Below are 14,809 nucleotides of genomic sequence, written 5' to 3' on the forward strand. Positions count from 1 at the left end.
CAGAAGGTGGTGAATCTGTGGAATTCATTGCCACAGGCGGCTGTGGAGGCCAAGTCAATGGATATTTATAAGGCAAATATTTATAAGGCAGGATATTTACAGATTCTTGATTAGTATCAGGGGTTAGTGTCAGGGGTTATGGGGAGAAGGCAAGATAGAAGAGCCATGATTGAATGGCGGAGTAGACTTGATGGACAAAATGGCCCAGTTCTGTTCCTGTAACTTATGACGTTTCAGTTTCTGTGCCGTTCACATTTGGGAGAGTAAGGCTGGATTCAGCTGGTCACTTCGTGAGGGCATTTCTTTCAGAAGATGGACGTAGTTGAAACATGCTCCTTACCTGAACTGGCACAATTGCTTTCAGCATCAATCTCCGATTCAGACACAGGTATATTCACATCCTCATCATCACTCAGACCCACACATGAAGACCTGCTACTTAGCGAAGCGGAATCTACAGTCTGCAACAGAATTTACATTTACAAGTAAAAATCTTGGTCTTCGCATGAGACCACAACTATTCCCGTATATTTTTGGGCTCTCATTTGAACCAGAATAAAAATGACCAAAGTGAGATCAAAGTAAGAAGGAAATGCAGATGCTGGTTTATACTGAAGATGGACACAAAGTGCTGGAGCTTCTCAGCGGTTCAGCCTCTCTGAAGAAAAGGAATAGGCGATGTTTCAGGTCCAAAACCTTCTTCAGACTGAAGGGTTCAGTCTGAAGAAGAGTTCCGACCCGAAACGTCACCTGTTTTCCGTTTCTCCAGAGATGCTGCCTGAGTTACTCCAGCACTTTGAGGCTATCTTGAGATCTGTGCTGTTTGCGTGGAGTTTGCACGTTCTCCCTGTGACTGTGTGGGTTTCCTGCGGGTGCCCCGGGCATCTCAAAGACGTGCGGGTTTGTAGGTTAATTGGCCCTCTGTAAAGTGGCCCGAGTGTGTAGGTGGTGGATGAGAAAGTGAGATAACATAGAACTAGTGTGAGCGGGTAATCGATGACCGGCATGGACTCGGTGGGCAGAGGGGTTCGTTTCCATATTGAATCTTACAATCAACATTTTTATTTTAAACTCGGCATTTGGGAGATAAATTTTCTGATAGACAGAGCAGGGAATGCAGAGCAGGGAATATAAAGCCACGTTTTTAACATGGTCTGTTATTCTGGGTCAAAACAGACTTCCCTTGCCTGCCCACCAACCTGCTAGCTTCTTCATGCCATTACAACTAGGGGCTGCATGGTGGCGTAGCGGTAGAGTTGCTGCCTTACAGCGCCAGAGACCCAGGTTCAATCCTGACTACGGGTGCTGATGGTATGGAGTATGTGCGTTCTCCCCATGACCTGCGTGGGTTTTCTCTGGAATCTCCAGTTTCCTCCCACACTCCAAAGGCGTACAGGTTTGTAGGTTATTTGGCTTGATATCATAGTAACATCGTCCCTAGTGTGTGTAGGATTGTGTTAAAAGTGTTCCCGGGATTGCTGGTTGACACGGACTCGGAGGGCCGAAAGGCCGGTTTCTGTGCTGCATCTCTAAACTAAAACAAACCTTGGACTTTCCGACTCACCCTAACGGTTTTTGAAGCAATGGGCCTGAGCTTTGTGGGATCCAACTTGGATTGATAGTCTCTCCTCCATTCCGTGATCCCAAGGAGAATTCCCAGTTCATGCAGTCGGTTCAGATTCCAGAGAGAACATTTTGCGGTTTGGAGTAGAAGCTCTTTAGATTCACATTGCCCAACTATTCTGGAAAACGGTTCCAGGAAAACCTGCAAATTATAAATGATTCCAATATTTTAAATGTTTAAGAAGGAACTGCAGATGCTGGAAAAATCGAAGGTAGACAAAAATGCTGGAGAAACTCAGCGGGTGAGGCAGCATCGATGGAGCGAAGGAATAGGTGACGTTTCAGGACGAGACCCTTCCGGGTCTCGACCCAAAACATCACCTATTCCTTCACTCCACAGAAGCGTCCGATCTCGACCTGAAACGTCACCTATTCCTTCGCTCCATAGATGCTGCCTCACCTGCTGAGTTTCTCCAGCATTTTTGTCTGCCTCCAATATTTTAAATAACTATTTTGTTATTTCTATTTTGCTTAAAACGTAAACGCTGCTGAAGTGAATTGCTTGGTCACGTATCAACTATATTATTCTGTAGACACTTGGAACGTACTTTGGCTATCATGATCTAGTTTACGTTGAAAACTGATACTTTACTGGATATTCATTGTTGTTGTTGCAGGGGCCACAGTTTAAGAATAAGGGGTAAAAGCCATTTAGAACGGAGGCGAGGAAACACTTCTTCACCCAGAGAGTGGTGAGTCTGTGGAATTCTCTGCCTCAGAGGGCGGTGGAGGCAGGTTCTCTGGATGCTTTCAAGACAGAGCTAGATAGGGCTGTTAAAAATAGCGGAGTCAGGGGATATGGGGAGAAGGCAGGAACGGGGTACTGATTGTGGATGATTAGCCATGATCAAAGGGCCGAATGGCCTACTCTTGCACCTATTGTCTATTGCATTTAATCCACCTATAACGCTGCAGCAAGTGTAACTTTCACTATTCCAGATCATATTTGGAGCAAATACTCTCGACTTTTGATGCTAAAGATAGTTTGTTAGACAATACCAGGCAACAGAATATTCATAAACAACAGGGTACCTTCTGCAAAAGTGATTTACACAGTCTTATTGGAATCCTGACAAGACAATCGATAATAAATTTGGCCGATTGGTCTGATGATAGCCTCTCAGCCCCCAAGTAGCTTCCTGTGCAAGAAAAATACACAAAAGGTGTTGCAAGTTTGATAACATTGGCAGAAATCAATGTAATAGACAATAGACAACAGGTGCAGGAGTAGGCCATTCAGCCCTTCGAGCCAGCACCGCCATTCAATGTGATCATGGCTGATCATCCCCAATCAGTACCCCGTTCCTGCCTTCTCCCCATATCCCCTGACTCCGCTATCTTTAAGAGCCCTATCTAGCTCTCTCTTGAAAGTATCCGGAGAACCTGCCTCCACCGCCCTCTGAGGCAGAGAATTCCAGACTCACCACTCTCTGTGAGAAAAGGTGTTTCCTTGTCTCCGTTCTAAATGGCTTACTCCTTATTCTAAAACTGTGGTCCCCGGTTCTGGACTCCCTCAACATCGGAAACATGTTTCCTGCCTTTAGCGTGTCCAAACCCTTAACAATCTTATATGTTTCAATGAGATAACCTCTCATCCTTCTAAACGCCAGAGTGTACAAGCCCAGCCACTCCATTCTCTCAGCATCTGACAGTCCCGCCATCCCGGGAATTAACCTTGCAGTGACCACAATCTGTAAATAAGCTGCCCATTTGCCCCTCACTAGTCGACGGGAAGAAATTCATCAACCTGGTCGCTAACTTAATTTTAAAACACCGAAGCAAAGGATGTGGAATTGAACGTTGCAGAACCCGATCAGAATACGTGGCAAAATATAGCAAATAACTCCGCGGCACAAGAACAGGCCATTCGGCCCACCAGGTCTGGCACTGAACATGATGTCAAGGCCAACTCTCATCTGCCTGCACATAATCCACATCCTTCCATTCCCTGCTTATTCACGTGCCTATCCAAAAGCCTCTTAAACACGACTATCGTATCTGCCTCCACCACCACCCCTGGCTGCGCGTTCTAGGCACCCACCACCCTCTGTGTAAAAAAAGCCAGCCCCCACACATCTCCTTTAAACCACCTCCGGCAGCAAGTTTAAACTTTGCTTCTCTCACTGTAAAGCTATGTCCTCTAGTCTTTGATGTTGGGAAAAAGCTTCTGACTCTCTACCGTATCTATAATTGCCTCGCATAATTTTATACATTTCTATCAGGTCATAAGGAATCGTAGAATTAGGCCATTCGGCCCATCTAGTCTACTCCACCTTTCAATCATGGCTGATCTATCTTTTCCTCCTAACCCCATTCTCCTGCCTTCTCCCCATAATCTCTGCCGTAAAAATATCCACTGACTTGGCCTCCACAGCCGCCTGTGGCAAAGAATTCCACAGATTCACCACCCTCTGACTAAAGAAATTATTTCAGGAAACCTCATCGGTTTCCTGAAAGAATGTCCTTTAATTCTGTTTAAGAATAAGGAGTAAGCCATTTAGAACGGAGATGAGGAAATGCTTCTTCACACAGAGAGTTGTGAGTCTGTGGAATTCTCTGCCTCAGAGGGCGGTGGAGGCCGATTCTCTGGATACTTTCAAGAGAGAGTTAGATAATGCTCTTGAAGATAGCGGAGTCAGGGGATATGGGGAGAAGGCAGGAACGGGGTACTGATTGGGGATCAGCCATGATCACATTGAATGGCAGTGCTGCCTACTCCTGCACCTATTGTCTATTGAAGGTCTCACTTCAGCCACCAGCATGCCAGTCTGCCCAACCCGTCCCTGTAGTTATTCCCCTTAACCCAAGCATCATTTTGATAAACCTCCTTCGCACCCTTCCAAAAGCATCCACGTCCTTCCTGCATTGGAGCGACCAGAATAAATCTGCTCAACAAAAGCAACTCCTACCTTCTGAGCTTCCCAAAGTTGCCAGAGCAGATTCCACATGATTAGCGAGCAAGGCCAAGGGGGCATTTCTTAGTCCATCGGCGGTAACAATGGAAACCAAATGTCCCGCTGTCCCGATGGGGTCATGGGACTTCACAGCTTGAGCAAAGAGCTCAGGGCTTGTATCCGTGGTGAGTCTCAGCAGGACCCCTGGCTTGATTTCTATGGCAATCAGGTCGTTCAGCACAGGCAAACCTAAAAAAGGAGAGAGATATGCAGTTATACAGACACAGGAGATGGCAGATGCAGATTACATGAGAGGAATAGATCAGGTAGATGCAGAGTAGGTGAATCGAGGACCAGGGGACATGGGTTCAAGGTGAAGGGGGAAATATTTAAAGGGAATCTGAGGGGTAGCTTTTTCACACAAAGGGTGGTGGGTGTATGGAAAAAGCTGCCAGAGGAGGTAATTGAGGCAGGGACTATTCCAACGTTTAAGAAACAGTTAGACAGGTACATGGATAGGACAGGTTTGGAGGGATATGGCCGAAACGTGGGCAGGTGGGACTAGTGTAGCTGGGACATGTTGGCCGGTGTGGGCAAGTTGGGCCGAAGGGCCTTTTTCCACATTGTATCACTCTATGACTCTAAGGTAGACAAAAATGCTGGATAAACTCAGCGGGTGAGGCAGCATCTATGGATCGAAGGAATAGGTGAAGTTTTGGGTCGAGACCCTTATGTTGCTTTACAAAAGAAAAGACACAAAGTGCTGGAGGACAAAGTCTTGGAAAACGCAATTATACAGAGACTTAAGTCCTGCAAAAAATCCGTCCTAGAGACACAAGGATCTGCATGTGTCAGAATCTCGAGTACAACACATAGTTCTGGAGTAACTCAGCGGGCCAAGCAGTATCTGTGGAGGCAATATTCCAGGTTGGGACTGTCCTTCAGACTGATTGGAGAAGAGGGGAGAAAGCAGGGAAAGAGAGGTGGGAGTGGGACAAAGCCTAGCAAGTGAGAGGTGGATACAGGTGGGGGTTAGGGGGTGGGCAGTTAATTGGCAACTTCTTTTCCAGCCTTCTCCACTACAATCAGTCTGGAGAAGGGTCCCAGGGTGGGAGATTGCAACCTTCACCTGGTCCGCCCTGTTTCGACGAATGCAATCAACCCGGTGTGCACAATCAAATAAGATCAAATAGAACAAGTTGTGGTACAACTGTAGGCTGTGCACGCCATAAGCAAGAAGAAGGAGAAGGGTCCCGACCTGGAACACTGTCTACACATGTCCTCCAGAGATGCTGCCTGATCCTCTGAGTCACTCCAGCAATCCGTGCATGTTTCTTTGGTGTATTTCATGGTTCACATTTCTGTGCACTTTACGCACATCAGTTTCATTCCGATTATGGTTATTTTATGCTTGAACGCCACAAATATTTCACACAATGGTCTCATCAAACACAAAGTAGGTAGGAAAGAATGTTGACCAACACACGCGACACTAAGCTGAAATTCAGTTTCAGTTTAGTTTATTGTCTCGTGTACGGAGGTACAGTGATACGTTGTTGTTGCGTTTAGTGCAAGGTAAAGCCAGCAAAGTTCGTTCAAGGATAGTCCGAGGGTCACCAAAGAGGTAGATAGTAGTTCAGCACTGCTCTCTGGTTGTGGTAGGATGATTCAGTTGCCTGATAACAGCCGGGAAGAAACTGCCCCTGAATCTGGAGGTGTGCGTTTTCACACTTCTGTACTGTTTGCCTGATGAGAGAGGGGAGAAGAGGGAGTGGCCGGGGTGAGACTCGTCCTTGATAATGCTGCTGGCCTTGCCGAGGCAGTGAGAAAGTATAAATGGAGTCAGTGGAAGGGAAGTTGGTTTGTGCGATAGTCTGGGCTGCCTCCACAATCCGCTACAATTTCTTGCGGTCTTGGATGGATACAACCATGCAAATATTGATGTTTGCAAATTGGATCTTTAACATCCAATTGAGATGTTAGGAAACAAAACAGATGAATGCACTGCCCAAAGCAGCACTTGCCAATGTGTTAGGAAAGCTCGAGTCAAAATGAGCGGAACCTACTGAGTTACTCCAGCACTTTGTATTTTTGCGATAATTGAACTGAAAAGGCTTGGGATAAAAGTGGTGAAATGTTTACCTTCCACACTGAGCTGAGTTGCTTTCTCTCCACAGTGTCTTTCGATGAAGTCCTTCAGTGAACCATGCTGGGGCTCAAATACCAGCTCCCACTCTGACCATTGGGACAGATTCTCCAGCAGGGGGGCATTCAACAGACAAGTCAAGGCCTGCTCCTTACTCAGCTCCCCAAGCAACCCCACGCAATTATTTGTTTCAGTGATGCAGTAACTTTAAAGACAAAATTACTCGGATTAATTACAGCCAAATAACGTCCACAAACACCTTTATAAAAAAATAAATACGGTCATAGCAATCCGCACAGGTTTGGTCGAACATCATTAAAATATTGTGAAAGTTGTAAGTTAGTTGATAAAAGATTAACTTAGAACATAGAATAGTACAGCACGGGAACAGGCCCTTCAGCCCACATTGTCAGTGCTGAACAAGATGCTAATTTAAACTGTACGTGATCCGTATCCCTCTATATCCACGTGCCTGTCTAAAAGCCTTTTAAACACCACTATCGTTTCTGCCTCCACCACCCCCCCCCCCTGGCAGCACGTTCCAGGCACCCACCACCCTCTGTGTAAAAAACCTGCCATGCACTTCTCCTTTATACTTTGCCTCTCTCACCTTAAAGTTATGCCCTCTAGTCTTTGACTTTCTCACCCTGGAAACAAGGTTCCAGCTGTCTACCCTATCTATACCTCTCATCATTTTTTAGACTTTTACAAGGTCTCTACTCAACCTCCAGAGAAACCAACTCAAGTTTGTCCAACCTCCCCTTGTAAGGATAGGAGGGTAATTAGAGTGATTAAGATATTTCCTGTTGTGCCTTGCATTTCTGCATTAAAACATTGAGTAATGTTACAGAGAGAGCAGTCCTGAACTACTATCTACCTCACTGGTGACTCACGGACTATCCTTGATCGGACTTTGCTGGCTTTACCTTGCACTAAACGTTATTCCCTTATCATGTATCTGTACACTGTAAATGGCTCAATTGTAATCATGTATTGTCTTTCCGCTGACTGGATAGCAGCGTGGGCCTAACTCAATGAAACACCAATGAAGGGAGGGTCGGAAGAAGGGTCTCGACCCGAAACGTCACCCATTCCTTCTCTCCAGAGATGCTGCCTGTCCCGCTGAGTTAGTCAAGTCAAGTTTTATTCGTCACATGCACATAAAGTGCAGTGAAATGAATTTGCCAGCAGCAGTACAATAAAAAGTGAACACACAATACACAATAAAAATTTAACCCAAACATCCACCACAGCATTCATCACTGAGGTAGAAGGCACAAAATCGGGTCAGTCCTCCTCCATTTCCCCCCCGTGGTCGGGACCACAACCCTCCGCAGTTGCCGTTGCGTGTGTCCAGATGTGCAGACAGATAAGTCCAGATAAGTCCTGAATCGGTGCCTCCCCACCAGAGACCGCGGCTTCAAGATGGTGTAGGCCGCAGGCCGGCAGTAGAAGATCTAAAGTCCCCGCCGCGCCGCAGCCAGATGCACCGCAGACTGCAGGACTGGCAGTCGGAGCTCCTCTCAAGGGATCCCGCTCCGGATGGTAAGTCCCCGCCGCACCCGTGGTTAGAAGTAGGCCCCGGGCCGGCGGTCGCTCTTCTTCTCCAGAGTCCCCAACAAGGGATCCCAGGCTCCGGACGCCGCGCCAGCTGGAGCTCCGCCGCGGGCCAGCGAACGGAGCGCTCCCCCCCCAGTGACCCCCCGGCGAGGGCTCGCCCGCTCTGCGACGAGAGTCCTCGCTTCATCCACGGCTGAAGCCCCGGGCACGTCTCCGGGAAAGGCCACACCGATCCTCGATGTTAGGCCACTGGGGAGGCGACATGGAAAAAGTCGTCTCTCTGTGGAGGAGGCGACCGAAGCGGTTTCCCCCTTACCCCCCCTCCCCACACCCCACACAAGGCACACAGAGAGACATTAAAACCATACATTAAAAAACAAAAAAAGTGGGAAAAAACTAACACGCTGCTGGCAGGGCTGCCGGCTTGCAGCGCCCCAACCGACCCTCTTACTCCAGTTACTCCAGCATTTTGTACCCACTTAATAACCCCAATGATACACTTGCATCTACAGGATTAGTTTTTTTTTTAAAGAGCTAATTAACATGTAGGTAGCTGGGTTTTTTTTGCACATAGAGTCATTTATTGTAAGTTGTTGCATTTAGTTAGATAACACTTTGCTTGTCGGCTTGGTTTTCCTATCTGGGAGTTATAGCACAAGTACTTTGTGTTTTAATTGTACTCACTGTACCTCGGTGCCCGTGACAATAACTAAACTGGATTTGTGGTCAGGGAGGTAATCATATGAAGAAAGAGACGTGACAATATTCTTAAACTTAAAAGGCTTTGAGATTTTGCTTAAACTGTTCTCCAATAACAGTGATTTCTTGAATCAATAAAACCGCACTTTTCTTTGAGTCTTTGGGAGGTCAAAGTTTAATATATTTTCGGGACGCAATAAGTTTTAATTACTCTCAGCCTCACCTGGGTTCTTGAACAAAGAAAGTGGCTTCGTACAGCACTAAGCTTTGGCTGCTATTGTGGTCAGTGTTCAGTTTGGCTCGACATTGCACCATTTTGATCATGTTGGGCAATGCCCCATGCCCGAGTTCCTTGCTGTCCTTCACCTTATACTGGCTTCTGAGAGCAGCTTCAATTGCTGGAAACTGAAATCAAAGAAGATTAGTTTAGAAGGATGAGGGGGTGTCTTTTAGAAAAATATAAAATTATAAAAGGACTGGACAAGCTAGATGCAGGAAAAATGTTCACAATATTGGGCGAGTCCAGAACCAGGGGCCACAGTCTTAGAATAAAGGGGAGGTCATTTAAGACTGAGGTGAGAAAAAAACGTTTTCACCCAGAGAGTTGTGAATTTATGGAATTCCCTGCCACAGAGGGCAGTGGAGGCCAAGTGACTGGATGGATTTAAGAGAGAGTTAGATAGAGCTCTAGGGGCTAGTGGAGTCAAGGGATATGGGGAGAAGGCAGGCACGGGTTATTGATAGGGGACGATCAGCCATGATCACAATGAATGGTGGTGCTGGCTCGAAGGGCCAAATGGCCTGCTGCACCTATTTTCTATGTTTCTAAGAGTTATGTCCAGGCAAAGAAATACCCCCCCAAAAAAAAGAAAGATCCTTCAACTCAAGATGATTAACAAAATGAATGCAGGGTAAAAGTTGAACAGACTTTGTAAACTGACTTACCATGGACTCTTCAAGGGTTCCACATTGCCTGATGAACTCGTACACGTCCTGATGGCTTGGTCGAAATCCACAATTTCTGGCCTCTTGTGGCTGTAAAAACACACTGCCGCCGGCAGCTTCTTCCAGTAGCTGTGCAACAAATCATTGATACTCTGAATCAGGAACCTTTTTCATTTTTGGGTGGATCTAGTTGCACTTCTGTTTAGTTTAGAGATACAGCGTGGAAACAGGCCCTTCGGCCCAGAGTCCTCACCGATCAGCAATCCGATCCCCGCACATTAACACTACACAATTTTTTTACATTTACTCCAAGCCAATTAACCTACAAACCAGCACGTCTTTGGAGTGTGAGCGGAAACCAAAGATCTCAGAGAAAACCCACGCAGGTCACGGGGAGAACGTACAAACTCCGTACAGGCAAGCTCCCTTAGCCAGGATCGTACCCAGGATCTCTGGCGCTGTAAGGCAGCAACTCTACTGCTGTGCCACCGTGCCACCCTGAAGTGTTATTATTAACCTGCTCTCATCCTGATGTTGCCAACACATACACAAGGTGATGCATGCAGTAAATTAATGGATTTATCACAGAATAGACAATAGGTGCAGGAGTAGGCCATTCGGCCCTTCCAGCCAGCACCGCCATTACATGTGATCATGGCTGATCATCCCCAATCAGTACCCCGTTCCTGCCTTCTCCCTATATCCCCTGATTCCGCTATTTTTAAGAGCCCTATCTAGCTCTCTCTTGAAAGCATCCAGAGAACCTGCCTCCACCGCCCTCTGAGGCAGAGAATTCCACAGACTCACCACTCTCTGTGAGAAAAAGTGTTTCCTCGTCTCCGTTCTAAATGGCTTACTCCTTATTCTTAAACTGTGGCCCCTGGTTCTGGACTCCCCCAACATCGGGAACATGTTTCCTGCCTCTAGCGTGCCCAAATCCGTAACAATCTTATATGTTTCAATGAGATCCCATCTCATCCTTCTAAACTCCAGAGTGTACAAGCCCAGCTGCTCCATTCTCTCAGCATATGACAGTCCCGCCATCCCGGGAATTAACCTTGTAAACCTACGCTGCACTCCCTCAATAGCAAGAATATCTTTCCTCAAATTAGGGGACCAAAACTGCACACAATACTCCAGGTGTGGTCTCACTAGGGCTCTGTACAACTGCAGAAGGACCTCTTTGCTCCTATATTCGATTCCTCTTGTTATAAAGGCCAACATGCCATTCGCTTTCTTCGCTGCCTGCTGTACCTGCATGCTTACTTTCATAGACTGATGGAACAAGGACCCCCAGATCCCGTTGTACTTCCCCTTTTCCCAACTTGACGCCAGTTAGATAATAATCTGCCTTCCTGTTTTTGCTACCAAAGTGGACAACCTCACATTTATCCGCAATAAACTTAATCTGCCATGCATCTGCCCACTCCCCCAACCTGTCCAAGTCACCCTGCATTCTCATAGCATCCTCCTCACAGTTTACACTGCCACCCAGCTTTGTGTCATCTGCAAATTTGCTAATGTTACTGAATCCCTTCATCCAAATCATTGATGTATGAAAAAGGCGCCGATATTAAACTATTTGTCAACCCTTGTTTATTCAGGGTAATAGAGGGTGGTGCTCCAGGGTGAAGGACAAATCAAGGGTGCACGTTGAAAAGGAGCAAATGTGTTGCACAATGTTTACTCTCGTGTTTGGTGAGCGATGGTCGGCTATAGAGCCCGTTTCCATGCTGTATTTCAATAATTAAGGTGGTCATTTTTTTAATTGTATATCCATGCACGATTATTAATTTACCCTAAAAAGAAACTTTCAATCAGTATTGGAGAATACAGTTGTATAAGACGTGGGTGAGACCACATTTAGAATATTGTGTTCAGTTCTGGGCACCATGTTATGGGAAAGATATTGTCAAGCTTGAAAGGGTTCAGAAAAGATTTACGAGAATGTTGCCAGGACTAGAGGGTGTGAGCTTCAGGGAGAGGTTGAGTAGGCTGCGTCTCAGGAGGATGAGGGGTGATCTTATAGAGGTGTATAAAATCATGAGAGGAATAGATTGGGTAGATGCACAGAGTTTCTTGCCCAGAGTAGGGGAATCGAGGACCAGAGGACATGGGTTCAAGGTGAAAGGGAAAAGATTTAATATGAATCTGAGGAGTAACCTTTTCACACAAAGGGTGGTGGGTGCATGGAACAAGCTGCCAGAGGAGGTAGTTGAGGCTGGGACTATCCCTATGTTTAAGAAACAGTTGGACATGTACACGGATAGGACAGGTTTGGAGAGTTATGGACCAAGCACAGGCAGGTGGGACTAGTGTAGCTGGGACATGTTGGCCGGTGTGGGCAAGTTGGGCCTGTTTCCACACTGTATCACTCTATGACTCTAATAGCAAGTGCAAATTGTAAGAATACTTCTAACCAAAAGTCAAAATAACTCAAATGCCTCAGAGAAAGTCAAACAAAAATGTTCTTAAGGAGATGGTAGATGATTGAAAGTTGAACAAATTTAGATCTTAGTGGGGGAACACTTAGCTGCAAAAGATTCACTGACCTGTGAATGTTTCACCAGATACTCGAGGAAAGTGCCATGTCCTATGGCAACAAAGCCCTTCAACTTGAAATGCTCAACCAACTTTTTCTCCAGCCGAGATAAATAGACCAGACTCAAATATCCAGTAACAGAAGAGAGATTGGTCTGCAAATATTTTCGTACAGATCCTATAGAGCAAGGGAAAAACACAGAGAATAACACTCAGACTTTCCACATCATGGGCAACAATACTCATGCAACTATTAGGCCAGGCAGAGAGGTACAAAAACGATATCAGTTCATTACAGGGCCATGGGTGGTCAGACCACAAAGTCCAGACACGCCTACATTACTGCACAGAGGAAGGGCAGTCGCGCACAATGTTTTTGCACAGAAACAGAGACAATAGGTGCAGGAGTAGGCCATTCAGCCCTTCGAGCCAGCACCGCCATTCAATATGAACATGGCTGATCATCCAAAATCAGTACCCCGTTCCTGCTTATTTCCTTTAGCCCCAAGAGCTAAATCTAACTCTCTCTTGAAAACATCCAGTGCCTTCTGTGGCAGAGAACTCCACACAGATTCACAACTCTGTGGATGAAATGCAGGAAGAGCCAGCCTGTTAATCTGCCCCATCTGAAGGCCAATCTATGCAGCAAATGCGCCATATCGAGGTCCATTATTGCCAGGGCTTACTGTACATAATTCAGGATTTATTCTCAAGTATTTAAAAAAGAGAGAGTTGTGAGTCTGTGGAATTCTTTGCCTCAGAGGGCGGTGGAGGCCGGTTCTCTGGATACTTTCCCGAGACAGCTAGATAGGGCTCTTAAAGATAGCAGTCAGGGGATATGGGGAGAAGGCAGGAACAGGGTACTGATTGGGGATGATCAGCCATGATCATATTGAATGGCGGTGCTGGCCCGAAGGGCCGAATGGCCTACTCCTGCACCGATTGTCTATAAAAATGAACAACACATGACGCCTCTCCTTTGACATCTTTAACATGGATGATGTGAAGCCAGGTGGAGCACAACTACTCACCTTCACTGGGGGGTGGAGCTTCCCTGTCTCCCGCTCCGTTGACAGCTGCTTTACTCACTTTCTCTTTGGCCACCAAGTCCTGAGGAATGTCCAATGAACCACAGCAAATGGCGAGTTGAAAGAGTGATCGGGCCAAACGATTATCTCCCACCTTCACCAGGAACTCCTGAATAGACTGATCATTAACAAGAAAAAAAATGATCGCCATTGACTTTGGTGTCATAAGGAATAGGAGTAAAATCAGGCCATTCGGCCCATCAAGTCTACTCCCCCATTCAATCATGGCGGATCTATCTCTCCCTCCTAACCCTATTCTCCCCATAAACTCTGACACCCATACTAATCAAGAATCTATCTATCTCTGCCATAAAAATATCCAGACTTGGCCTCTACATCGTTCTGTGGCAAAGAATTCCACAAATTCACCACGCTCTGATTAAATAAATCCCTCCTCATCTCCTTCCGAAGAGAACGTCCTTTAATTCTGAGGCTATGACATCTGATCCGAGACTCTCGTCCTAGTGGAAACATCCTCTACACATCCACTCTGTACAAGTCTTTCACCCACTGGTTCAGGGACAGTTATATCTCTGCCACCCACGAATGTTGGGTGAACACCTCATCCACCAATGTTAAGAGAGAGCTAGATAGGGCTCTTAAAGATAGCGGAGTCAGGGGATATCAGCAGAAGGCAGGAACGGGGTACTGATTGGGGATGATCAGCCATGATCACATTGAATGGCGGTGCAGGCTTGAAGGGCCGAATGGCCTACTCCTGCACCTATTGACTATTGTCTATTGTTTTATTAGATTATTGAGATAAGAAACATAGAAACATAGAAAATAGGTGCAAGAGTAGGCCATTCGGCCCTTCGAGCCTGCACCGCCATTCAATATGATTATGGCTGATCATCCAACTCAGTGTCCCATCCCTGCCTTCTCTCCATACCTCCTGATCCCTTTAGCCACAAGGGCCACATCTAACTCCCTCTTAAATATAGCCAATGAACTGGCCTCAACTACCTTCTGTGGCAGAGAATTCCACAGATTCATCACTCTCGGTGTAAAAAATGATTTTCTTATCTCGGTCCTAAAAGACTTCCCTCTTATCCTTAAACTGTGACCCCTAGTTCTGGACTTCCCCAACATCGGGAATAATTTTCCTGCATCTAGCCTGTCCAACCCCTTAAGAATTTTGTAAGTTTCTATAAGATCCCCCCTCAATCTTCTAAATTCTAGCGTGTACAAGCCGAGTCTATCCAGTCTTTCTTCATATGAAAGTCCTGCCATCCCAGGAATCGGTCTGTTGCGTGCAGAACAATAAAAGTTCAACCTTGGCCAGTCTCAAAGGGACGCATATACATATCTTA

General features: G+C 46.2%; 1 protein-coding gene across 10 annotated transcripts in view; it reads right to left on the reverse strand.

Moving 5' to 3' along the window:
* The window catches only part of LOC116988145 (protein NO VEIN-like), a 129,347-nt gene that overhangs the window by 58,813 nt on the left and 55,725 nt on the right, over window positions 1-14,809 (reverse strand). For all 10 annotated transcript variants that reach the window (XM_033044673.1, XM_033044672.1, XM_033044671.1 and 7 more), the window contains 9 exons: window positions 13,440-13,614; window positions 12,420-12,586; window positions 9,868-9,996; window positions 9,146-9,327; window positions 6,660-6,868; window positions 4,533-4,766; window positions 2,656-2,762; window positions 1,565-1,765; window positions 341-461 (listed from right to left, as the gene is read on the reverse strand). In XM_033044673.1, the coding sequence (XP_032900564.1) occupies window positions 341-461; window positions 1,565-1,765; window positions 2,656-2,762; window positions 4,533-4,766; window positions 6,660-6,868; window positions 9,146-9,327; window positions 9,868-9,996; window positions 12,420-12,586; window positions 13,440-13,614 (1,525 nt within the window). The remainder of the gene's footprint in view (window positions 1-340; window positions 462-1,564; window positions 1,766-2,655; window positions 2,763-4,532; window positions 4,767-6,659; window positions 6,869-9,145; window positions 9,328-9,867; window positions 9,997-12,419; window positions 12,587-13,439; window positions 13,615-14,809) is intronic.

Source organism: Amblyraja radiata, chromosome 26 (genome assembly GCF_010909765.2).
Source record: "Amblyraja radiata isolate CabotCenter1 chromosome 26, sAmbRad1.1.pri, whole genome shotgun sequence".
Classification (NCBI taxonomy): Eukaryota; Metazoa; Chordata; class Chondrichthyes; order Rajiformes; family Rajidae; genus Amblyraja; species Amblyraja radiata.